The sequence below is a fragment of the Botrytis cinerea genome, chromosome 6, assembly GCF_000143535.2.
Source record: "Botrytis cinerea B05.10 chromosome 6, complete sequence".
NCBI classification, from domain to species: Eukaryota; Fungi; Ascomycota; class Leotiomycetes; order Helotiales; family Sclerotiniaceae; genus Botrytis; species Botrytis cinerea.
This window is the reverse complement of record NC_037315.1, coordinates 955,499-981,291: the sequence shown is the minus strand read 5'-3', so window position 1 is coordinate 981,291 and position 25,793 is coordinate 955,499. Positions and strand designations below refer to the sequence as shown.

The window sequence follows — 25,793 nt, the reverse complement described above, 5'->3', positions numbered from 1 at the left end:
CATACATACCCCTCTTCAAATCACACACTCACATCACATTACACAAGACCCCTCCGCCACCCCAGACCCCCTACCAGCTAGCCTGATCTTGCCTTCCACCTTCCCAGTATCACCACCACCATCCAACGCCCCAACGCCCCAACGCCCCATTCGTCATCCTGACCCCATCCCATTCCATTCCATCTCACCGACCGGAAAAGTGAATTTAAAATTCTCGTTCCCGAGAGCGAAGAACGCGATTCATTCAGATTGAGATTAAGATTAGAAGATCTAACGAGGAGAGAAGAGAAGAGAAGAGAAGAGTCTCTCGTAACGATTTTTCAAATCCACCATTAAAAAAATAAACAGATAGATGAATAGAGCAAGAAAAAAACATATAACGACACTAATCTACCCAGTGTAATCACGAAATACAAGTACGTATGTTCATCTTTTTGTTATCTCTTTTGTAGTGTGATTGATTTAATTAACTAATTAATTAATCGATTACTTGGTGTTCTAATGTATATGTGTGTGTGTGTGTATATTCCTTCTCTGATTGTGATTGTAATTATGATTTTGTTAGTCGAGGGGGGGATGTATATAGTACAGTGCTGTCGAAATAGTTAGATCTTGAACCTTACAGCTAGATTCGCTTCCCGAGATTAAAGGGATGTATACATACATGATGTAATAATACAACATGATGTCACCCGAGAATATTGATTTCGAAATCAAATGATATTTTTTCAGGGGCATATTTGCAAAATAATTCGATATCAAATCTAGACTAACCTCTCTCCCCTTCCTTTCTCTCTCTCTTAAAATACTCAACTAAACACCCGCGAGCACTCACTCATCATGAACTATATATCCATCCATTCATACGTCTATACGTCTTACTGTGTGAACGGAGTGAATAACTTCAATTCAATTGCCACTATAATATAGCAACTATAATAAAGCCCTAAGCGAATGCGAAAGAGACTAGCTCTTTCTGTAAGCCCTTATAAGGCTTACTACTTTCAATACGTAGCTAGCTCTTTAGACAGAATACAATTAGACATACAGGACCTACGATATTCGTGGGTGCTACGTCTTCCGTATCCTTCTCGTACCAACACTTACCCCCTTTAAACCCTAAGCCCTATAAATCCATCCGTCCCATCCCATCACATCAAATCTCAAAATCTCAAAATTTAGAAATCCAAATCCAAATCCAATCCAACCCACAAAATCGGTTAAATCCACACAATACACATTATGAACCATCCCTTATACATAACACTCGGTATATAGATACAACCATATCCTCTGAGCCTTGACCAAAGCCCCGATTCTCAGCTTGTGGTTTGGGAAGTGAATCGAGGGATCTGGAGATCTGAATGGATATGGTGAGTATAGTGGGTATAATATGATGGAATGATGATAGGATATTATATGATATGATAAAATAATGAAATTAAAATGAAAAAAAGTCTTAGAAAGAAGAAGAAGAAGAAGAAGAAGAAGAAGAAGAAGAAGAAGAAGAAGAAGAAGAAGAAGAAGAAGACGAGACAAGAGAATAAACCACCACAATAACAAAAGTATATAAACAATCAAATATGAAATCAGATCGATCCTATCCGACCCAATCCAATCCAACAAATTCATATTTACACAACCCAAGAATCGAGATACATACACATACACACCCATCACCCATCCAACTATCTATTCATACATCTATCTACACAAAACTACAACACAAGCTTTACAAATATATCTCTATTCTTCCTCTATAATTCCTATACTATTTCTTTCTCCCCCTTTTTTACAACCAATAGTCTTCACCTCTAGATATCCATCTACCGCACTTCTCTATCCTCCTCTCCTTTCCTCTCCTCTCCTCTTCTCGTAGAAAACAACGAAGATCAAGTATTTAATATCCAAGTATATATAACAAAAGAGCATTATACATAAACACACACAGATACACACACACACACACACACACACACACACACACAAATATATATATCAAATCACCACACTCCCATCCAATGAATACCTCTTTCCCTTCCCCTTTCCCTCCCCCTTCCCCTTTCCTCTCCCAATCCCCTTTTCTCTATTACTCTATCCAAAGAACTATATCCCCAGAAAAACAAACCCATACACACAAATCCCATATTTATATTTATAACCATCTATCTAATCCTTCCCCAACCCCCAACCCCCAACACCAATCTCTCCCCTAACAAAACCAAACAAAACAAAACAAGCTCCAAACATACACATACAAATAGATGAAATACACACACACACATACCAAACCCCGAGAAAGAATTCCATTCCGCACTTCCGCACTTCAAATAAAGAGTTATTCTCCCGACTTGAATTTGCATCTGCACTTGGATTATATCTGGATTATTACTATATACAATATAGTAATATGGAATGTATAATAACTCACAAATTACGCATTACAAATCACACATAAATATATAATCACCAAGAAACAAACAAACAAACAAACAGACAAACAAAGTCTCACAATCCAGTCCCAAAGTCTCAAAGTCTCAAAGTCTCAAAGTCTCAAAGTCTCAAAGTCTCAAAGTCTCAAAGTCTCAAAGTCTCAAAGTCTCAATCTCAAAAATATAAAAAGTCCTCATCAATTCTTCAATTTTCGCTAATGTCTCCTATCTCCCATCTTCCATAACCACCCTCCCTCTCCCCTCCTCTCCACAACCACCCCCCATCTCATTATCCACCCATCTTCACCCTCTAATCCACACAAACACTCCCTCTCACAGCAACACTCCACCCTACCACAAAAGTAAAATGCTATAGTACGTTATCCTCATCATCATTTCTACCCACCTTTCAAATCCCAATTCAATTCAATTCAATTCAATTCCAATTCCCTTTCCCTTTCCCAAATTCGCAAACAATTTTTTTTAACAACAACCAGAAGCAATAATGAATTTAGTAACAAGATTACTAGTGCTATTCATAAACTACTCCTACCACATCGCCTCATATTAATCACACCGGCCAACTCAATCCCAAGCAAATCCCCTTTCTCAAAGAGAATGTATCTCTCATCTTACCACCCTCAGCCAAATGCATGACTAACTCTCTACAACAATTCCACCACCCATCAGATCTTTTTCCGACGAGATCCAAGAGATCCTACCCCTCGCTTAAAAAAAAAAAAACCATGCAGTGCAATGCCATGTGCAATCCAACAAAGTCCCATCATATGATAAAGAAGTTGACTCATGAGACAATGCACCGCAACGCCATTAGAAAGAGGAGAATCAAAAGACGAAGAAAAGTTACAAAACACATAAAAAGTCAGAAAGCAATGCAAATGTGATATTTTCCCCTCATCTTTTCTCCATGTCCAGCAAAATAACCCACCAAGCAAGCAAATGAATTATATGCAAGAAGCAACAGTGTATAAATTGCCAAATAAACAACAGTAATAAAGAAGAACGAAGAAAGAAGGTAGCCGGACCACCAAAACACACAATTTGCTTCAATATCTTCCTCTCCATTCGGTATCTTTATCTTATTCCCTATCCTCATAAATTCATTAAAATGTGGTGGCCATCCCGAATTCTTTCCATGTATGTATATAATTCGATACCCAGCTCAAAATCCCCTTCCCAAAGTAATGAAGCAATCAATCTAAAACAATTAAACAAATATCTTTATCCGAAATCCCAACCCCCAATGTTATTACTACCAAATCAAAGTACATTGACTTGATTTGAGGTTGATGCACCAGCATTAGAATCCTTTCTACCGCCAGTAGGACTCATAATTCTTTCCGAACCAGTCAAGCTTCCCTTTCTTGATTTAGCTTCTTGCTCTTCGGCATCTAATCGTTTTCTCCAATCTGCAAGACTACCACTTAACTGAGGACCATTTTCGGCGTCGGATTTGCTGGTAGTAGGTCGTTCCTCGAAATCACCGAAACCACTAAGTCTATAGTTCTTGTTTGTCGTTTCCCATTGCGTTCGTAGCGTTTCTAATTCCGAGGCAAGACTATCTAAAGCCATGCTATTGCGGTTATCGTTCGCACCGCCATACATCGACGATTCAGATACCGATTCATGACCAATTGAGTTTCGTTGGTTTGTAGAAGGAGCAGTCGCTCCGACCATGCTATCGAGATTACGTGATTGGCGACGGTAGTTATCAACTGACGACTCAACTTGATCAAGTAGCAATGAGACCTTTTCCTCAGCATCTTGAGCACGCTTTTCTAACTGAGTGTTTTCTTCTTGCAATTGGTCAAGCTCATGACGTGCTTGTTCACTGCTAGAGGCCAATTGCTTTTCTAACTCTTCATACTTCTGCTTCAGTTCAGAGTTGCTAGTTTGAGTGTCTTGTAATTCCTTTCGAACATCTGTCAATTGCTTTTCCATTTGTATAGTGGATGTATTAATCTCAGACTGGAGTGTCTCGATCTGACCAACTAAGCCGGCACGCTCACTCTCCCAGCTCGTAGGCGACTTCGTTGCTGTAGATCTTTCCTCGGCAGCCGTGAGCTGTTCCTTCAACCGTGTGTTATCTTGCTTGTATCTCGACAGTTCGTCCTTCATTCGTTTGAGCATTTTTTCGGTACCCTTCACGTAGTGGACGGCAGATTGATAGTCATTCTCTAGTTGACTCAACTTCTCGCGATAAGCACTCTCGGCTTCTTGCTCTCGGTTCTCAAAGGCTTCTTTGGTTTCTTGGTGTGAATGCATGCTAGCTGCAAGTTGTTGTTCAAGTTCACGGAGACGTGCCATATCTGGTGTATTGGAACCCGATTGAGGACTAGACAATCCTCGAGTCCTTGATGCACCTACAGGACTGATGCCACGCTCACCAAGAATATCCTTCAAAGTGTTGTGTTGTACGTTGACTGCATTCGTCTCCAACTGTTGGTTAGCAAGCTGATGTTTCATATCAGAGTTAGCAGCTTGGAGTGATTGTGTTTCACGCATATATGCCTGGAGCTGCTTTCGAATAGACATGCCTTCCCGACTTGCCTGCTCTTGATAAGCCTCCAGCCCAGCAATGCGTTCTTCGGCACTTCGAAGCTTGTCTGAAGCAGTATTCGCTGCAGCTTGATATTTACGAACCAAGGCATTAGAAGCCTGGACTTGTGCCTCGAGGGCTGAAGCGCGGTCGTCTCTGGCGGAATCCTTTGGCGCAAGATCTTTACTGCTCGAGACTTTATCGAGGCCAGATAGCACTGCTTCTTTGTGAGTTCGAGCTTCAATTGCATGTTGTTCAGCAATTTCTTCGGCATCTCTCAGACGTCGGGTAACGGATTCTAACTCGGAAGTACGATTTTCGTGCTCAGCTCTAAGAGCAGAGAGTTTTTCCTCAACCGTTTCGCGTAAAGCACGTTCCTCATCGAGTTTTCGTTCCAATAGGTTCTTCATATCGGCGGACGACGTTATGGCTTCCCGGAGCGACTCGAATGTCTCGCTATGATCTTGCGCAGTGCCTAATATTTCTTTGTGCCGTACTTCCAATTCATCCTTTTCAGCTTGGATAAGCTGCGCGGCTGCGACGGCTTCTTGACAAACAATCGCCTCTTCCCTGGCAGCAACTTCTAATTCGTGCAACTCTGCTTTGAGAAGTTCAACCTCGGAAGAATTCTGTTGTTTGTATGTTTGTAGCTCGGCCATTCGCGATTGTGTGATATTGGCAGTATCCTCGGCGAGTTGTCTCCCACGTTTTTCAGCTTCGAGCTCAGCGGTAAGACTATCCACCTTGTTTTTCAGATCTCGTTGCGATGCTAGAGCGGCAGCCAATTTCCTACTGATGTCCGAAGATCGATCATTTGTCATGGCTTCGATGTCCCTGTTCTCGCTGTCGGGCTGCGGCGTGCTACTTTGACTTCCAGCATGAGCTGCAAGTTTTGCTTTATGGTATACCGCTTCATTGATGGCTGCATCTCGTTGCTTTTCGACCTCAGCAATTTGTTTTGCTGCAAGAACCGCTTGTTTGTCGATTGAGCCTTGGACATTGGCTAGCTCTGCTTTCATTGCCAAAAGTGCTTCAATGAGTGGTTTGTCATCGTCATCGAAAGACTCTGCTGCTTTTTGATCTAGCATAGGACTGGTTGAAGGGTTGGGTGTATATCCAGCTTTTCGTGCAAGTTCAAGCTCCGAAGCATACCAAGCATTCCTGTTTCTAGCAGCATCTAATTCCTTTAGCAACGTCACAGTTTGAGAACCCCTGGCCGAAGTCCTTCGACTAAGAGGGTTGCTTGGTTGTCTTGTAGGCGGAGGAGGCGACACCTGACGACTCATAACATCTCTCAAAGAAGCGTCTGTATTACTATCCACTGAACTTTGACCACGAGGCTGTCTTTGTTTCGACGAAGCTCTCGAGTTGGTGCCACTCGGTTGCTGAGAGTTGGAATCTTGCCTGCTTATTGACTTTGGCATTTGCTGAGGTTGCCGGGAATCGGAATCTTGCCTTGCTATGGATTTGGCGATTTGTTGGGGTTGTGATTGTGGTGGTGGTTGTGATGGTGGTGGAACTCCAGCTTGCATCTGAGGAGGAATTTGGTTCTGTGATGATTGGTGCTCCTGCTGTGAAACATTTTGAAGTGGAGGACGTGGGCCACTGGTGACTGGACTCTCTCGAGCCTGGGAGTTTTCTTCTTGTGCGGGCGAGAGTGCTCGTTGAGCCAGAGGAATATTCTCCAATTTGGGGTTTCGCATAGAGGTATCGATAGCAGGACCAAATTGATTGTTGGGTCTTCCTTGCCCTGGAGGACCCTGGGCATTCTGAGGACCTTGTGGACCTTGTGGACCCTGTGGACCCTGTGGACCTTGAGGACCTTGGGGACCTCTGGGGCCTCTACCATTAGGACCAGCGTTAGGACCTCGAGGATTTGGTACTTGTTGTTGCGGTGGTGGACCAGGCTGTCCCATTGATGCTCTAGGTAGTTTCGAACCGGGTTGTGGGCCTTGAGGTTGAGCCGAACCAGGAGCAATGCCGTTGGAGTCGTTACCATTCACATTTGGCTGCCCACCATTTCGGCTATTGGTGCCCTCTCTGGGTGGACCGTTGCCTTTCTTTGGCTCTGGTAATGCGGAGTTTTCCCTAGAGCCCATGTTTCGCGGACCTGGACCACTCTTCTCACCTGCACTTGGACGTCTACCACCAGGCACACGTTCATTAACAGCAGCTTGTTGAGGCTGTTGGGATGACTGCTGATCATTGGGGTATCGAATTTTGCTTGTGTCGAGAACGTAAACGGTTGCAAGATCTTGAGCTTCACGAGTTGCTGTGCTTGGTTCCCCGGCAAGAACGATGATTTGTTTGCCATACGCCGTCATACTATGTCCAGAGCGTGGAGAAGGTGACGGCCCCATGTTCTGAAAGGTATACCAACGCCTGGATGAGATTCTGAATGCTGCTAAATCGCCCAAATCTGCACCTTCTTCAGTTCGACCACCGAAAATATACATTACATCGTCGACAATTGCAGCGGCATGACCCTCTCGAGGAGCTGGAATATATCCAATACAATCCAGTTGAGTCCATGCATTAGTGATCGGATCGTAGCACCAAACATCATTAAACCATTGAAAGCCATTAGTTCCTCCAAATCTAAAAGAATCAGCAGTCGCTCGGGCTATCAACTGTTTCGTTACTGGAAACTTACAGGAAAAGCTTCTCATTAAAAGTGACCACGGAGTGGTTTGTCCTGGCGGGGGGTATTTGTCCGACAGGAGGTCCACCTTCATCACTATTCTTTATAAGCATTTCCCATCTATTTGTCGGAATTTGCAGTTGATTCAAATCAAATGCAACCAGGTCATTCATAAAATATCCTTCGACTTGACCACCAAAGACATAGATCTTTGAGCCCAAAATATTCAGCGAGTGCCCATATCTTCCGGCCGGTCTCGGTCCTGCTGGGACAGCTCTTGACCATTGTCTCGTAGCTAATAACTCTTTAGCATGTTTCCAATCTGTAGCCGGGCTGACTTACAGGTATTCAAGAGGTATAGAGTTTCATCTAGGACATCAGAATCCTCCATCTTGGTATCTCCTCCATACACAATAAAAGCATTTCCCACCAATAAACTCGCGTGGCCGACTCTTGGTCCTGGACCCTCAGATGTAGTGCCCAATGGGTAGCATGCCATATTTGCACCTGCTTCTACCATCCATAAATCCCCCTTTACTGTTGAGCTGTTGATGAGACCTCCCATGAGGTATATCTCACCCTCTTTCGAGGCCATGGAATTGACAGCGGCGCCATATCGAGGAAACGGAGGAGGATGATTAGTTGTATATGTTATTCTTCGCTGCGACCACGGGTATAATGAGGAATTGGGATTTGAATTCATTGGCTGTGTTGGCGGCGGCGCGCCGTTTCGCAGCTATACCACAGACATCATCAATCAGTATTTGGATCCAATCTCAACATGGTAATTGCGATCTGCGAATTTCAAAAAAAAAAAAAAAAAATATTGCTAATCACTCACCGCGAGATCCTGCGCTTGCTCTGGGTTTGGTCCTCGTCGTCCGTTTAATTGTTCGGGGCTTGGCGTCGCTGGATTGCCTCCTTGCAGCGAAGTAATGGAATTGTTGACACTGCTCGAAGGGGTCGTCGTCCTCTCAGCTTGTTGCGGCATACGACTTTTCTCACTCTGGAGGGACGATTGTGAACCAGGAGCCCCATTCCCGCCATCTCTCAAGGCTTGAGCCTTATCTGCATTCTTTTTACTCTTGAAGAGGAATGCCATCGTGCCATTCGAGGCCAACCACTTTCACTTCTTCCCAATGCCGGCGGCGCAAGTGGATAAATGTTTGCTTTTCTTTTCGACGAGATAGCGAATTCGTTTAATACACACGATTGTTGTTTATGTTTGAGAAATTCGAGATTATTATTAAACTTGGTTTGGAAAGTCTCAGGAAAAGGGATTAAGTCTGAGCCAACGTCCAGGGTTCTTGCTGTTTAGAAATGGCTGGGATTTAGAAGTGTTGGTTATTTTTATTTTATGGTATTTTATTCCGCGTCTCTATGAAGGAAACGATGTGAATGTGAATATGAATATGAATATGAATGTGAAAACGAAAATGAAAATAAAAATAAAAATGAAAAGCAAATAAACCGTTGAATCGTGTTGTGAATGATTCGAAGCACCCGGTGAAATTATTGGGGAAGAAAAAGAAAAGGTAGCACAACGCTCCGAGGATTATTAGAGTGGTTTTGGTTTGGCGATGATGAAAATGGGGGAGATTAGGAGCGTGATGATGGCATGGAATGGAATGGGATGAGATGAGATGGGATGAGATGGGACAGGATGGGACAGGACAGGACAGGACAGGACAGGACAGGATGGGATGGGATGAGATCGGATGCGATGTGATAGTTTCTCTCTTCCAAGACAAACTCTTCTGGGTCAATTGGGAGGGAGAGAGGGAGTGAGTGAGTGAGTGAGTGAGTGAGTGAGTGAGTGAGTGGTGGATAATGCGTTGAGTCTCGTCTCGTCTCCTCTCCTGGTCTCCTGTTCGTATCTAGGTATCTACCTACGACTGATCTTTATCGCTTGTCCGGATTCTGGAAGCCCGCCGTGCCTCGACGCACGCAAGCACCGTGGGTGAGTCTACGAAGAACTGACTTGCCCAGGAGGACACAAGTCCAACAGACTCTTAACGAGTCGTCGAACAGAAACACTCCAAAGTATAAAATGTTACTACCCTGCATCTAATGGCCTGCTCCTCCGTCCAGCATGGTGATACGCCTTGTTTTATCGTTCAGGTACCAAAGAACCACAATTTTGGAATGAGATGTGCCAGGGGTTGAGAATCCAATCCTGACAATACCCTGACAATGGATAGATTCGTCAAATGGTGTGCAAATAAAGGCTTAATATTGACGTGCAAGAAAGTGTATTGTGTGCTTGTGTGCTTGTCTGCTTGTCTGCCCACCCAACGGCCTTCCCTTCCTGCCCAGCCAGAAGGAAGAGATGGGAAAGGGGGAAACGGTTCACGTTGAGATGAACCTTGCCATTGCCCTTTTCCTCCGTCCCTAGACAGACCGCAGACGTCCCAATTTGGCTTGTCTTATAGGAAGAGGATGAGGATGAGGATCACAATGGAATCACAATGGCGGAAAAGAAACTGAATCAAGATTCCCCAGTGCTGCAGCCTCCGCGTCTGTACACCCGTATCATATCATATTCACGTTCATTCATATGTGTGCACGGAGTACTACCTTTCTGCGATCGATACCGATGCCTCGTCAATGTCCCCCAACTCCCCAAAGCTAATAGGATATGTATTGTATGTGCGATGTACGACGTGGGATTTCTCATAGTTCATCGTTCATCGCTCATCGTTCACGTCCAGCCATTGTCATGTACCCCTGACTCTGGGCCATTTCCCCTTCATTTCTGTTCCACTCATCATCTTCTCACTCATGCGCACTTTACTCCATTCGATCGACGGTTAGAAGTTTCATTTAACACCCAAGTAATTTATGGGTAGGGCTATCAAATTAAGTATCGACATTGGAGGCCCTTGCTTTGCGTTGCGATGCTTTCGGACTACGGTGAAAATAGCGATAAATCTTTCAATGTTTCCTTTTCCTCGAACCAGACATCTTTTTCGCCAGAGAGAATTATCTTCATCCTTCTCGAACAATGGATGGAATCTCTGAGGGGGTCCATGTGGAAGGGGGTTGAATCGTAGCTACAAAATATGTCGGCACCCGCTTGGTTAGCATGCAGCAATGCCTCCAATCCGACTTATCCAGCCAACCAAATATCTCTCACGAAGGCGATCATCTATTCATAATCCCGGGTTGGCAGTGCGTCGGCGTCCATTGCTGCAATAGGTGGACAGAAGATTGGCTCGGCCAAATACGTTTGCTTTCCTATAGGCCCAATCATGGCTAGGCGTTTGATCTTGAAATGTCCGGCTGCATGCTGTCATATTTCTTACATCCTCATTCAACAAATGAGGAGAGATAGAGATCTGGGCGATGCAGTGGCGATGTATCCACGAGATCGACAAATAAAGTTTTTGGCCACTTCTGTTTCTCTATGCAGTACCATTCTAAGATCTTTTCAAGCTGAGGAGGATCCGGGGAAACGGTTACACCTTCATGTAAACCAATTCCCTCTATTTTCGTCTAGCACCTACTCTGGAGAAGAAACAGAACACACAGCATATGATTGGAGGTGTATTGTTTGGGGGTTCAAAGTTCTGGCGGCTAAAATCCTATGAAATTGCTTGCTAGATGATGACCTACATATTGAATACACTTATGCCAATGCATGGTAGACGGTGATCCTCCAAGGACGTTAAAGATACTATCTGGAACAAGGTAACGAACGTGTAGGTGCTGGATGGTACAACGATTCCTACGTTTCCTCCCTGGTAACCGAAACTCTGGGTGGTAGGCAACAATCAGATCTCCTTTGCGCACCTCAAGATTCCGGTCACAATATCTTGCATCGTGTATGAAATATACGAAATTCACAGCCAGAGTTGATATATTGATCGCTAGTAGTTGAGTGGAGGAGAAAGCTGGGGAGTCAGGTAGATTGAGAATGAGTGCAACGTTGTTGTATCAGGTCGTTCTTTCGATGCACTGAGAAGGAAGAAGAGGGGAGAGGGTCAAGTGGAAATGAAGGTCTACTTCATTCACCTTGAGAATCTCAATAGCTACTCATAATATATATGGTTTGAGGTTTCCCGATTCTTTCAACCTGTATAGCACCGCCATCTCCATCTCCATCGCCAGCTTATCTCATCCCACCTCATCGGTTCTGAGCCACTACGACAAGGAACTGCATGATTTGTCATCCATGCTGGAAGCTAGACAAATAGCCCACACCAGCCACATGATATTGTGGCGTCGGTACATAGTGCGGGATCTCGGTTGTGCTAAGTCGAATTTGTAAGGCGGTCGTTGTATTGCATTTAATAAATATTCCCAGCTCGTGACATCTAATTTCAGGGTATGATAGTGATAAAGATACTGCTACTTTCACAATTTACAGGTACCACCAGTGTACATGCCTAGGTGCCCTCTCCACACATAGATATTCTTCAAATTCACTTGGCTATAACAATATAAATTCGGCCTCGATTCGAAATTGAATTCTTTTCACTCGTGTTATTATATAATTCACCAATTGTACGTCATTGAGTAATCACCACTCAGCTGTTGGCTCTCTTGATCTACGCGTGCGACTGTCTTTCGAAGGTTAATTCCCACCTAACGGTCGTTAGATTCAGATACAGACTATCTTTCCGGCGGACCTCCAACCAACTCATCGTGAAGCCTTACCGATACCTCGACCGCCCTCTCGACCGCCTCAATCTATCTAATTTTGCAACTTTGAAGTATCCAATGAGCGATTCACGTTGAAGAATGGTAAATTTTCCCATTTAAGATCATGACAGCAGTTGCCGTTCAGCATGGAGCTCCCCGCCAACAACACAACCTACACCGATCAAATCCCGCTCCAAATTTAAATACACCTTCAGGTCAACAACCACAACCTCAAAACCATACGTTTGCCACTGCGCCGAACTCACAACAGCTGCCACATTCAGGCCCAGCAATGAATGGTATGAATGGCACGTTAGGAACCATGAATTCGAGGCATACTGTGAGCAATGATCCAATCCAGCCTGCTAACGGCGTAGAAGCTGGATCTGCATATGCGCCGGCGAACTTGGATCGCAGTAATAGTACATCCCAGAATGGATCAAGCACACGGCCAACAACTTCGGCTGGAGCTACCGCAGAATCGTCACAAGACGATTCGGAGCCGGATAGAATACGGCGCAGACCAGCTGCATTACTTCAAAGATCCAAGAGTGACTATGGACCGAGGGGCGATGATACAAATGTAGATATGGAAGAAGATATACAAGATTGGGGAGAAAGGCACGGGTTTGGAACTAATTATGCATCTGAAGAGTATGTCTCGCAACTAGCAAATGTAAGTTGTTCTTTCCTTCAATGATGGTATCTCGGTCCGGCATCAGTCTACCACACCTTTGATTATGCCACTCTTTCAGCCCGACAACCCCTCGACCTAAGCAAACTGTTATCCCGTATATCTCATAACATCCTTTCCTTTCCGAAGCATGGGCGATTATTTTGATGTTTGGAGTTTAAGTTACTCTTTTGTTGAAAGCTTCGATTTTTTCTCGCCCGTAGCAAATGAAGATCGGGAAGGCGCAGACTATTTCTGTGTGAAATGTGAATGTGTGATTGCAGTCTCCAAAAACGGCTCAGCATTCCGTCGAGCGCAACATAGCCGCCTCCGATCTTCACTGGGCTGGGCGCTTGGAGTCGACTTTGTGGGCGTAGGCTTAGAAACAAGTACTGATATCGTACAACAGAACTGGTATATGTACTTTACGGATAAACGACACGAAACGACGGGCAACCCTAAATCACTGGGATATGAACTTCAGGATTGGCGGATGAAGGATCGTCTAAAAACCGTGTCCGCAGCACTGGCAATATGCCTAAATATTGGAGTCGAACCGCCTGATCAACTGAAGACTACACCTGGTGCAAAGTTGGAGGCTTGGCAGGATCCTTCACACCCTCCTGTACAAAAGGCTCTCGAGACAATTGGAAAATCCTTACAAGCCCAATACGAGACATTGGCCATTCGAACAAGATACAAGCAATATTTGGATCCATCCGTTGAAGAGACGAAGAAGTTCTGCATATCACTTCGTCGGAATGCTAAAGAAGAACGAGTTCTCTTTCATTACAATGGCCATGGTGTCCCAAAGCCTACTTCATCTGGTGAAATTTGGGTATTTAACAAGAACTATACGCAGTACATTCCGGTATCATTGTATGATCTACAAACATGGCTTCAAGCACCCACTTTCTTCGTTTGGGACTGTTCAGATTCCGGTAACATCCTGAATAACTTTCATCGCTTTGTTGACAAGCATGAACAAGAAGAGCTTGAAAATTCGAAAAAGGATCCAAATTATGTAGTTACAAACTATAAGCCTTACATTCACCTGGCAGCATGTGGAATAAAGGAAAACCTACCTACAAATCCTCTACTTCCTGCTGATGTCTTCACAGCATGCCTAACAACCCCTATTGAAATGGCCTTGTGGTTTTTCGTTCTACAAAATCCTCTCCCATCACAAGTATCACCAGAGCGAGCCAAAAAGCTTCCCGGTAGACTACAAGAAAGGCGGACTCCTCTAGGAGAGCTAAACTGGATCTTTACAGCCATTACAGATACCATAGCTTGGACTACCCTCCCTAGGCCCTTGTTCAGGAAGTTCTTCAGACAAGATTTGATGGTCGCAGCTCTATTCAGAAACTTTCTGTTAGCGCAGAGAATCATGTCAGCTTATGGATGCCACCCACAATCATACCCGCAGCTTCCAGACACTCATCAACATTCTCTTTGGGAAAGTTGGGATTTAGCCGTAGAAATGGCTTTGGCTCAATTGCCATCGTTAGAGATGAAGGAGTCTGGACAACTTCCAGATTATGAATTCCAGAACTCCAGTTTCTTCACGGAACAACTAACAGCGTTTGAGGTTTATCTGACGCAGGGCGCTGTAACTCACAAAGCTCCCGACCAGCTTCCAGTTGTTCTTCAAGTTCTCCTTAGTCAACAGCATCGAGTACGAGCTTTGATACTGTTAGGGAAGTTCCTTGACATGGGCCCTTGGGCTGTAAACCTTGCTTTGAGCATAGGCATCTTTCCATACGTTTTGAAATTGTTACAATCAGCCGCAGCAGAATTGAAGCCCGTGATGGTGTTTATCTGGACTCGTGTACTGGCTGTTGATCTCACATGTCAGCAAGATTTGTTGAAAGATAGTGGCTACAACTACTTCTCAAGTATATTAAAGCCCAATGAAGGTCTTCCAGTAGTGGATAGCCTTGAACACAAAGCTATGTGTGCGTTTATTCTAGCTATGCTCTGCAATGGATACAAGCAAGGTCAAAATGTCTGCAACCAAACAGATATCATGACTTACTGTTTGACGCACTTGCAGAATGCAGACAACCCACTCTTGCGACAATGGGCGTGTCTATGTATCAGTCAGCTTTGGAATGATCTCCCTGAAGCGAAATGGCGAGGTATCAGAGAGAATGCGCCTGCAAAATTATCCGGTCTGGTTCGCGATGTATGCTGCGAAGTCAGAGCTGCCATGTTATACGCCATGACAACTTTTCTGGGAATCCCCGACCTGACAGACGAAGTTGCTCGAAATGAGGAGTCAATATCGTGGACCGTTATAGAACTAGCTAATGATGGAAATGCTATGGTCCGCAAAGAACTGCTAGTGTATTTCTCTAAGTTTATACATCGATATGAGAGTAAATTCTGGGTAGTGGCATTCGAACAGCTGCAGGAGGAACGAGAGTATAGACAATCACCCCCTCTCGACGATGGAAATGATCACAAAATGGGATTGCACTATGCTCGTATGGACAACAGAAATAAGGATGGTACCATCAAAGCCACAGCTCAGGGCTTGTCTCACAATTCCATTTTTGCCGTGGTTTGGAAACACGTTCTAATAATGGCAATCGATCCACATCCTGAAGTCCAGCGCAATGCAACCATTATCGTGGATGCCCTCCATTTATCACTCCTTCGCTCGCCAGTTGGGGCCGCCGCCCGTAAATTATTTGATGACATAAGTCGCATCTCAGCAAAACCAAAGGCATCGAAATCACATACATCGGAAACAAGACCCAGTACACCTACTCGACAGGATACCTTGTCAAGCACACAGTCGAGCCAGCAAGGCTTACTTAAAAGAACAGCTAGTTACTTGTTTACCCTACCTTTCGGTGGTTCTACTGGTGAAGTGACCCCACCTGACTCAACCGGAAGATCTGGTTTGAAGTCGCCTGGCCTAAATCGAAATTCTTTGCCAGCGCGATCACGTCTTCCGCCAGACTTTAACTCCCCACCGGAGCAAAATGACATCGCATCGACCCCAGGCACATACCATGCAGCAAATGAGCCAACATCGGGCGGCTTTCAACCTCGAAACCTATCAGAACCATGTACCATACCATTGGAAAGCACTTTCCTGGAATGGTCGATTGAATATTTCCGCGAACCCCAAATGAAGCCAAACGAAGCTGAGGAGCCCGGCAGTACTGATTACAACGAAAGACTTTGGCGAAGATCAAGGAATGAAGCAATTCTCCGCGACACTCAACCCCAGAAAGAAATCGCTGGTAATGGCAAATGGACACATGCTACTGGATTTTTCAATAACTCTAGCCAACCAACAAAAATGACTCTCCATCAATTTGAAGATCATCTTGCTGTGTCTGATGATCGCGATACGATTTGTGTTTGGGATTGGAAGAAGCAAGACCGTTTAAGCCGATTTTCAAATGGTAATCCGGAAGGTTCCAGAATTAGCGATCTCCAATTTATCAATGAGGACGACCAAGCCTTCTTGTTGACGGGGTCTTCGGATGGTGTCATTCGTATCTATAGGAATTATGATTCTGACAAAAAGATTGAGGTCGCTTCGGCATGGAGAGCTTTGACACATCTCGTCCCAAGTAACGTCAATTCTGGAATGGTATTTGACTGGCAACAAGTTACTGGAAAGCTTCTGGTAGCCGGTGATGTAAAGGTGATCAGAGTGTGGGCTGCGGCGCCAGAGCTTTGTGTCGTGGATATTAATGCTCGGTCTGGTTCTTGTGTCACGTCCTTGACTTCTGATCAAATGACAGGTAATGTTTTCGTGGCAGGTTTTGGTGATGGAGCCATAAGAGTATTTGATGCTAGAAACAAGCCACAAGAAGCTATGGTTAAGAAATGGAAAGACGAATCTGACAGGGTATGGATCAAGAGTGTGCATATGCAACGAGGTGGTCAAAGAGAGCTTCTGTCCGCCAGTCGTAACGGGAAAGTTAAACTTTGGGATATTAGAATGGACAAACCACTGCGAGTTATTCAGGCTACGAAGGATACTCTACGTACTGCAAGCACCCATGAACATCTTCCAGTATTTGCTGTGTAAGTTTACTTCCTTTCTGTCTCCTTGAATTAATACTAATTTTATCTGTAGTGGCACTGGAAGCCATACAGTCAAGGTTTTTAATTTCGATGGCAGAGAACTCTCAAGAGTAGAGCCATACTCGAGCTTCTTACATCAAGCTCGTCAATCACCCATTTCAGCTACGGCTTTTCATCCGCATCGGATGATGTTGGCTTGTGCTGCGAGGGGCGATAATCATATAAACTTGTTCTCATGTGCGGAGCGTAAAGTACCATCAACGGAATATTGATCTGATGGTCGAGGTAGGACATGTTCTTTCAAGATTTGCTTAATGGATTGATAAGCTAGAGCGAGTCTTGATCAATTATCATATTGTACGGTGTATAGGGAGTTGGGGGTAAATAACTTAAATGCATAATAGCGTTGCATGAATTCATTGGGCAAGAAGGGTTTTGAGAGTGACATACTTCCATTGGAAGTTTTGAGGGCTAATTGATATTTTTCTGGGCGTTTGGAGGTTACATAATGGATTGGTTTGAACTTAATTGGCATGTATGTCCTCGCATGGTTTGGGTTTTGGCTTGGGTTTGGTATTCACTTGCATTTACCTAGCTAGATTGACATTGGCTAGATTGGAGATATGGAGAAAGTGCAACGGAAGAAGGCAAGGAGGGAATCATTCTACCCTTGACTTCTTTTTGATGATGCCTGTGGTAATGATTAATAGTGGACGTTTGCTGTTTGTATGTATGCATGTATGTATGTAGAACTTTGGGGCTTCTTTTCAATTTACATATTATGTCAAATCTTTGGTGGTTGAAACGTGAGGGGAGTTGAGATACGGGTGTGATGTGATGTAATCTGAAGAGTTTTGCATCGATGAGTATATGGTGTTTTGTATCTGAGTCCATCTTAAGGTATTAAATTGAATTGAATGGATTGCAAGTTGGATAGGCAAGTAGTTGATGCTGGATGGAATCGTACTTTGTTTGTGAAGATGCTGGGATTTTGTGGGTTGGTAGGCCATTTTTCAGTGGGCGGAAAGCAGAGGAAGAGAGGAGGATATGAAAATTTTGTGAGATTGGGAGGGAGGGATGGGGGGAGGGTGTATGTGGATTAGGGGTTGGAGGGAATTATTTTTTGAGTGGCCAGTTGTTAGCGTGGGGATTTGGTGTTGATTGTAGAGCGGGCGAGTGAGGAGATGGGAGGAAACAAGTTAATTGAGTTAGATTGAGGGATTGAGCTTGGAGCGAACAGAGAATGCGAAAGGGGAAGGTTGTGGATGAAGTAGAGGTAAGTTAATTATTATTAGTAGGTTGGATGGATATATGAATCTTTGGGTGCTTCCAGTCCCCTGATTCATATTCCTCGGATCTTGTCGCCTGATGGTTTGCTTTGGACGGGTCGTTGGGGAGATTACGCGATTCGCAATATTCGAAGTGGGGGTACCGAGGGAGGCTTGCGATTTTTTTTTTTTTTTTGGTTTTTGTTTTTGCTTGTGCGGGAGAATGCTTCCTGCTCGTTTTGGTGATTTGAAGGCTCGGGCTGGTGGGTGGAGAGATGGGTTGGTTAGGATAGGATAGGAGGGGAATGAGAATGAGAATGAGAATGGATGGGATTTGCGTGTGTATCTTGTGGAACCTTTGGATTTCTCACGGCGGATAGGAAGGATTGGTAATAGATTGTGATATCATGTGGTTTTTTTCTTCGTGATTGTTAGCTATGTAGTTGGTTGGTTGTTGTCTGCACGAGAGTGAATGACCCACGGCACATTTCTACTGTGGGGATTTAGCGAGAGCGCTAGTTGCGTAGTGAAATGTATGTAAGTAGGAACTAGACATTTCTTCCTTTAACATTACTTGCCTCTCTAGATAAAAAGCAATATCGTCGATTGTGACCGTCAGGGTAGTACTACGCTTTCTTTCATCTAGTTTAGTTATACAACCAGTTTCAACATTCCATTTCCTCGATGATAGCCTAGTCACACTTTCTTAGAATGATGTATCATACCTACCCTCTCTCGAATAATTGGAGTGAGTAGTTAGAGTGAATTAACCGAGCTATATACGGTGAATCTTAGGGTTGTAGATAGATAGCTGCCTGGATATTGGGAGGCACGCTTTCTGGGTATGATGTGATGGCACATTGGGAATCGGGACAACCGTAGCGAAATTATAAGGCACTTTAGGGGGCAAATACGGTCTGCAGTGTAGGAAAGAGGTTTTGGTAAAGTATTGTGCTGTTATAAGAATGATGTCGCGCATAATGTTGCGCGAGTTCGAAAAACATCAATTAGTTTATACGGTTCTGGCCGTAGTGGAGATAGCTTACTGAAAACACTATGCTAATGTAAGCATTTCGTTCGCGAGTTTGAAAAACATCAAGTAGTTGGTACGGTCTGAACTACAGTAGAGATATTCTACTGAAAATACCGTGCTAATGTAAGCATTTGGCTCGCGAATTTGAGAAACATCAAGTAGTTGGTACGGTCTGAACCGTAACTAGGATATTATGTTGAAAATGTCTTGAGTATATAAGTCTGCTATCGCTCCCACCATAGAAAGAGACAGAAACTAGTTGATACGACTCTCACTGCAGCAAAGATCTTGCACCGAAGACATTTTGCTGACATATTCACCCTACCATACCAACGCCGTAAACACATACACACACGGCGATTTGATAAGCAAATCATACACTAGCACCTGTCGTTCTTGGTCCCCATTCATATATTAAGGTCTTGCTCCTCCATCGAAGAATTTGATATCCCATTCATTTGGCTTCTTGTCAAAAGACACTTTCAAAACATATAAAGTCTCTCATCGACCCAAATTTCGATATCAAATTACACTCACAAGTTATTCAAACAACTTCAAACAACTTCAAACAACTTCAAACAAAACTCAAAAACTTCTATCAACTTCCACTTCGACTCTTTGGTCACAGCCAGATACAAGATGGATCTACAAAGTTGGATTGCAAAATTTGGCAAAGCTGGTAGAAAATTCAATGCCGAACGCGAGGTTGAAGAGAACATTTTTCGGGAGAGGAACAGGGAGCAATATGTTGCACACCTTCTTGCTTCGAATCAAATCGAGGCTCCCAAACAACCCGAAGCATCCAAACAGGATGACATTCAACAACTGAGGTCTCTACTGCCATTGCATCAAGACCCAGCTCAGAACTTCGAGCGTCTTTCAGTAGTTCTCATGTTCCGCACTCGCTTCTCCACGCTGACACGCAGGCAACAAAACAGCTACAGCTGGGGATTAGAAAGTTTGCCTCTGCTTGAAATGTTCGGAAGAGAATTCTTGAAGAACATTTGCAAGCTGTATGGAGTTGACCTTGGTAGACTGCAGCATATTGTCAATGAACTGTGGATGGATAAGATTTTCTCGCCATCATTGAGCCTGATGAGTGATCTTCAGAAGTTCACAGACGAGGATCTGGTGAGCGATTGGTTTAGAACGGCTATTGGGTTGCCGATTCTCAATAAGGACGGGCTCATATCTACAACTCAAAGCAGCTCTTCGAAATCGCCCAGTACTAATGAGTGTCTCCCTGAATCACGGGGAGAAACCAATCAATCTCCCAAGGCCGCGGCCCCAAAGCCAAACCGTCCATCAAACGTCGCGCAACCTACAGTTGGCAGTCGTACACCACGTCCTACGAAAAGTCTTTACATGACTATGATTTCCTCAACTTCCAAGCATGGAGGAAAGAGCAACGTTTACAACCCATCGGCTCTCCGTCGACCAAAGGGCGCACCTGCTCCAATCCAGAACCACAAGGCTGCACAACCAACAAATGCCGGTTCGAGATTCATTTCTGTGCCCAAGCTCAAGGATTTCACCACAGGCCGTCGTTACTCTACATCTGACACACCTCCCAATGGTGAATGGAAGAGCCTTTACCAGTCTCAATGTACACAGCCCAAACCTAGATCAAGGTCATATTCTGAGGGTCATAGTAGTTCACGGAACGGCGCCCCAAATCACTCCCTTTCTGCGCCTGAGATTCGTCAATACGTGCCATATGAGAGTCTCCGTAAGCAGAAACCCGAACAAAAGACTCCAGATATTTGGGCTGGAGCCAGAACCGTCTCAGCTAGCAATGAAACTCCAAATGCTATGCTTGACACTCCTTCAATCGTTGCTCCTAATCCAGTTTACGATGAAGATTCCATGGAAATCGACGATCCTGTCTCTCCATGCATGACAAACACCTCACCTGCCCCCATTCAAATCCCGACAGAATTAACCAATGATACTTCTGGTTACTTCGACGATGGAGACGCAATGGATCTTGATGATGAAATGGAGGTTGACATTCCATTGTCCGAGCGCCAACGAAGAACTTCCCTGACTCGACATCAAAAGTTGTTGAAATCAGCAAGCAGGGCATCCGAGACCGGGTCTGTAGCTACATCTCCCAGCAGTAGCAGACGAAGCCCCATTAGTAACAACTCACCGTCTACTTCTGATGTTATGAATGCAATGAAGATCAATCATTCAAAAGTAGTAAGAAGTCTACGCAAAGCTCGTCGCTCACCGCCGTCTCCACAAGATGCTGTGACAAAATGGGAGGATTTGAATACTCGCAAGCTTTAGAGTATTGGTGTTTTGGGAACAGGCTATCGAAATAAGCTCAGATAGCTCTGAGGGAGGAATCAGGGTCGGATTTGGAGGGAAAATTGTAGTAGGTGAGGTAAAAAAAAAAAAAAAGAATGAAAAGGGTCGAGATGGGGAACTAGGAAGAGCATTTTGAAGGACAAGGGCGAATAAGCTTTGAGAATCCCCGCTGCTGAGATTGACTGCATATGGCTGGGAAATGATTTATCGGATGAGATGAATATTTTTTATCAAAATTTGATTCGGGAAAAAGAAGGGTTGAATAGGCAGGAATATGGGGTGATGGAAACGTAGTTTAGCGCGAAGATTTTGAAGAAATCTGAGTACTATTCAAAGATTTGTAGATAGCATTTTAATTCCACAATTGCAAAAATTCTTGCATAAAACAAATTCGTAATTCATTGATGGCTACGTGTGCATTCATTTCTACCGACGCTTCACGAATGTAGTTTTTATTTGTAATGGGCTGTTCTTTTATTGTGTACCTAGTACCTCAATGTCTAAAACTGATTTTGGACCATGTGACGTAGAAATATTCATGTAGATTGACAATGTTGCTCTGTCGACCATTCATCAAGTCACTGTAACACGGGCCACAAACGGAAGCAATTTCCTGAGGATAAGCATTGATCGGCATTGAAAAAATGGAAATGTTTCAGATGGTCATCGATCTTCTCTAAATAGTATGTATTTCCCCATGAATTGGCGTGATTGTCAGGCCCAATAAGGGTATACTCTTCAACAATAGGCAGGAACACTGTGCAACATCAAAATATTCGTCATGTTTCCTTGGAAATTTGTTGATACTCCAATAGTAATTTGGCAGAATCATCACTTACACATTTCACGGCCGCGGCTGCTATTTTTTTTTTTAGAGTCCCTGAACTGAAATTTATTGAAGCGTATTGACAGCATTAACATCTAGAGCGCATGAATTTAGTATTCTTGGATTCCAAGATCCGCTTCAATGGTCTTCATAAAGGTTGTTTTTGCAAGAGTAATACCCCTGAAGAAAGTTGTCTCACTCCGATAGTGTCTGCTCCGCGTTGACATTTCATCTTTCTGATTTATTCGCCATGGCAATGATGTCTTCAAAATTGAATAGATAAACCTCAACTTGAACAACCCGTGGCTAATATGCCGGGAATTTTGGCAGAACCTTATAAAGTAAATATAAAATGAATTGAAAGAGGTGCCACCATGTCATCTCTGAGAAAATGACCTATAATTGCCGCCGTCTTTTCTTCAACTGGCCGCGTTAATTTTTTCTGTTGGCCATTGCAAAATTCGTAACAAATGAAAAGAGAATTCATTTATATGTCTGTAACAGCCATATCCAAAATTTCAGGATTCTATAAAGTGCAGTTGTCAAGGTATTAAGCCACAAGTAAAATTTCCCGTAGTAAGACATATATTTTCGGTACGAGCTGTATGATGTGAGACATAGATCTCAGATTTGGTGTAGCCAATATCTAAGATTTAGTGTACCCTGTAGGTCTAAAGTTTAGTGTGGCACAAATACGTACAGGGTCTCCCCTAAAATTGATTGTCATAAAATCTTACAAAATCCAACTCACGAAGATGCTGCGTGCTTCAGACTCGAATTCCTGTGGAATCAACAAATATCTTTCAGCTATGTCGGATTTAACTACCAGTACTTTCAGAGAATCACCAGAATCCGCGGAACAATTATTGAATAATACCATATACCAACATGTTGCTCACATAGAACAATTTCCACATATAATTGGCTTCAACGATCCATTCTTCGTTGTAGATATAGAAGCGATTCGGCGTCAACATGATCTTTGGGTATCTCATCTGCCTTTTGTCCGGCCATTTTACGGTGAGATGAAGCTCAGCTATTCTTGTATTCTAGGGAACTGATGTTCAAAAATAGCCGTTAAATGCAATACTAACACTGTCATGCTGAGAATACTCATGCAACTTGGCGTTGGATTTGACTGCGCTTCCGTTGAGGAAATGCATACTGTCCTATCATTGGGTGCTGATCCTGGTAGCATTATCTTTGCAAATCCATGCAAGGCACCCGAAGCACTTGCTTTTGCCTACAATGTCGGCGTCAGAAGGACAACCTTTGACAACCTCGACGAGCTGGATAGCATAAATAAATACATGCCCAACGCACAACTGATGCTTAGAATTTTTGCAAATGATAACAGTGCTCTTGTTGCTCTAGGAGACAAATACGGTGCGCCGCTGGAATCGACTCAAGCACTTCTCGTACGCGCAAAAAGACTCGGTATGAACGTCGTTGGAACTAGTTTTCATATTGGTAGCGAGCCCTCCCATAATGATGATGTGCTAAGAAGCTAACTTTATGTCAAGGATCGGGTGCTTCAGACCCTGCAGTGATTCGAAAAGCCGTTGAACATTCCAGAGTGGTCTGGGATATTGCAGAATCTTTAGGATTCTCCTTGAGAATTGTCGATATTGGCGGCGGCTTTCAGTCCACAGAATCTGCATTTGAAAAAATGGCCGTAGCTGTATCTAGCGCCATATCCGAAGCAGCATTTCCAGAGCAAACAACTTTCATTGCAGAGCCTGGACGTTTTTATGCGCGCAGCGCATTCACACTTGTTTGCAAAATTATAGCACGCCGAGTGTCAACGACGATAGAATCTTCCAAAACTTTAGAAATGTTATATCAAAACGATGGTATATACGGAAACTTTATGAATGGGCTTATTGAAAAGGAAGAATTTATGCCAACATTGATCAGAAGCAAATTAAATACCACGATGGCACGCAAGACTGGGAATCACACGTACAAGATCTGGGGCCCAACATGTGATAGTACAGATTGTGTGAGTCGGAGCACCACTTTCGGTTGCGAAGTTAAAATTGGGGATTTTTTGGTGTACAAAAATATGGGAGGTAAAAAATCAGACCGACCCGCTTTTCCTGATGGTTGACTGACTATAATTACAGCTTATACTTCAGTTACAGCGACAAATTTTAACGGATTTTCCAACCAAACGGGTACTATCTATATCTGTAGCAGTCCCCAAGATTTCACCCAGATTGAGGAATCTAGCAGTGAGGAGGGAACTTGCTCACCAATGAGCACGACGTTCAGAGTCCCTACTGTCGAATTGTAATGTTCTGGCATATCACTCAAGTAGTGTTTTTTTGTTTTGTAAAAAGTATCAATTGGCTTATAAACTTGCTTGATGTTCTCTTTGGGAAAAGGATTCGGGAAAAGTTAATGATGAATGGGATGATTATGTCGGTCATCTAGAAGTACGGGAGAAGAGGACATATGCGCAAAATTATCCATCGCAGGTAGAATATTCCCAAGTAGAACTACTCGAAAATTGTGTTCAAACTTGATAAATAAATCCTTATTTATTCGTGAATTTAAAAGGTATTTGGCAAAAGAATGCTTGTTGGAATTCCTCATTAGTTTATGGCGTCTGAATACAGACTTTAGCAGTTAATTTAAGAGAAGTCCTTGACTTAAAAGGAGAACTAATCAGTTCAAGAAGAGTTCCGAGCTTAGAGAAACTTCTCAATATAGTGCAGGCAGTAGATTCAGAAAGAAAAAAATAGATCGATTGAAGAAAAAATTCAAATAGGAAGTGCTGAATAAATTAGAGAGTGTGTTTGACCTAGCAGTCACACTGTGCCAAGAACGAACGAGCGAACGACTCCTGAGAACCAATCCATCCAGGAGAAAGAATTGATCCAGAAGCAGCATTCACCTCAAGAGGAGCACTGTCAAAATCAGTAAAGGCACTAAACTCAAGAGAGGTAATGATATCTGGTAAGAAATGCATTCTGAAGGAGTGCTTAACTCAGGGGAGACATTTGTTCCCAGCAAACCAGAAAGCCCAGAAAGGCCTTCAGACCTCGTTGTTACTCTAGCTAGGGAAGTAGACAAGTTTTATGTATCTGTAAGTTCCCCTAATGACTCTTCGCAGCGGGTTGAGGGTACCTGTTTCGTCACAAACCGCATCAATCCATCATGATAAGCCGGGCAAAGATTGCAGTTGAGGTGGTGGCTGGACGTGTTATGATATCAACTAAAGTCGATATGATAATGACTTTCTTTGCCTACATTTTGAAGTGACTGTTGAATGTGCTTCTCTCAGCAGCTAGAATGTGTTATATTCAAGAAACAATAGAGACAACAACGTCGGCGATGACGTTCCC

The 25,793-nt window shown here is 43.6% G+C and overlaps 4 protein-coding genes across 5 annotated transcripts; 3 read left to right on the top strand and 1 right to left on the bottom strand.

The window, feature by feature from the left end:
• Positions 1 to 2,616: 2,616 nt before the first annotated feature.
• BCIN_06g02860 (hypothetical protein) lies at positions 2,617 to 9,391 on the bottom strand. The gene is made up of 4 exons (XM_024693422.1): positions 8,475 to 9,391; positions 7,976 to 8,369; positions 7,646 to 7,928; positions 2,617 to 7,590 (listed from the first exon to the last, which is right to left on the bottom strand). Exons 1-4 carry the CDS (start codon positions 8,733 to 8,735, stop codon positions 3,714 to 3,716), a joined length of 4,815 nt encoding a protein of 1,604 aa, XP_024549208.1. The 5' UTR covers positions 8,736 to 9,391; the 3' UTR covers positions 2,617 to 3,713.
• A 2,567-nt stretch (positions 9,392 to 11,958) lies between these two features.
• Positions 11,959 to 17,790, top strand: Bckog1. 2 transcript variants are annotated; one of them, XM_024693421.1, is made up of 4 exons: positions 11,959 to 12,139; positions 12,235 to 12,953; positions 13,360 to 17,003; positions 17,056 to 17,790. In XM_024693421.1, the coding sequence occupies exons 2-4, from the start codon at positions 12,402 to 12,404 to the stop codon at positions 17,273 to 17,275; spliced, it is 4,416 nt and encodes a 1,471-aa protein (XP_024549206.1). In that variant the 5' UTR covers positions 11,959 to 12,139; positions 12,235 to 12,401; the 3' UTR covers positions 17,276 to 17,790. The 2 variants fall into 2 exon arrangements, with proteins under 2 accessions (XP_024549206.1, XP_024549207.1); XM_024693420.1 differs by having other exon boundaries at positions 11,959 to 12,953.
• A 1,709-nt stretch (positions 17,791 to 19,499) lies between these two features.
• On the top strand, positions 19,500 to 21,904 carry BCIN_06g02840 (hypothetical protein). The gene has a single exon (XM_001560448.2). The coding sequence runs from the start codon at positions 19,944 to 19,946 to the stop codon at positions 21,594 to 21,596; it is 1,653 nt and encodes a 550-aa protein (XP_001560498.1). The 5' UTR covers positions 19,500 to 19,943; the 3' UTR covers positions 21,597 to 21,904.
• Positions 21,905 to 23,194: 1,290 nt separating this feature from the next.
• Bcspe1 lies at positions 23,195 to 25,773 on the top strand. Its single transcript, XM_024693419.1, has 4 exons — positions 23,195 to 23,463; positions 23,518 to 23,913; positions 23,967 to 24,515; positions 24,570 to 25,773. Exons 1-4 carry the CDS (start codon positions 23,253 to 23,255, stop codon positions 24,737 to 24,739), a joined length of 1,326 nt encoding a protein of 441 aa, XP_024549205.1. The 5' UTR covers positions 23,195 to 23,252; the 3' UTR covers positions 24,740 to 25,773.
• The last annotated feature ends 20 nt before the right edge of the window (positions 25,774 to 25,793 follow it).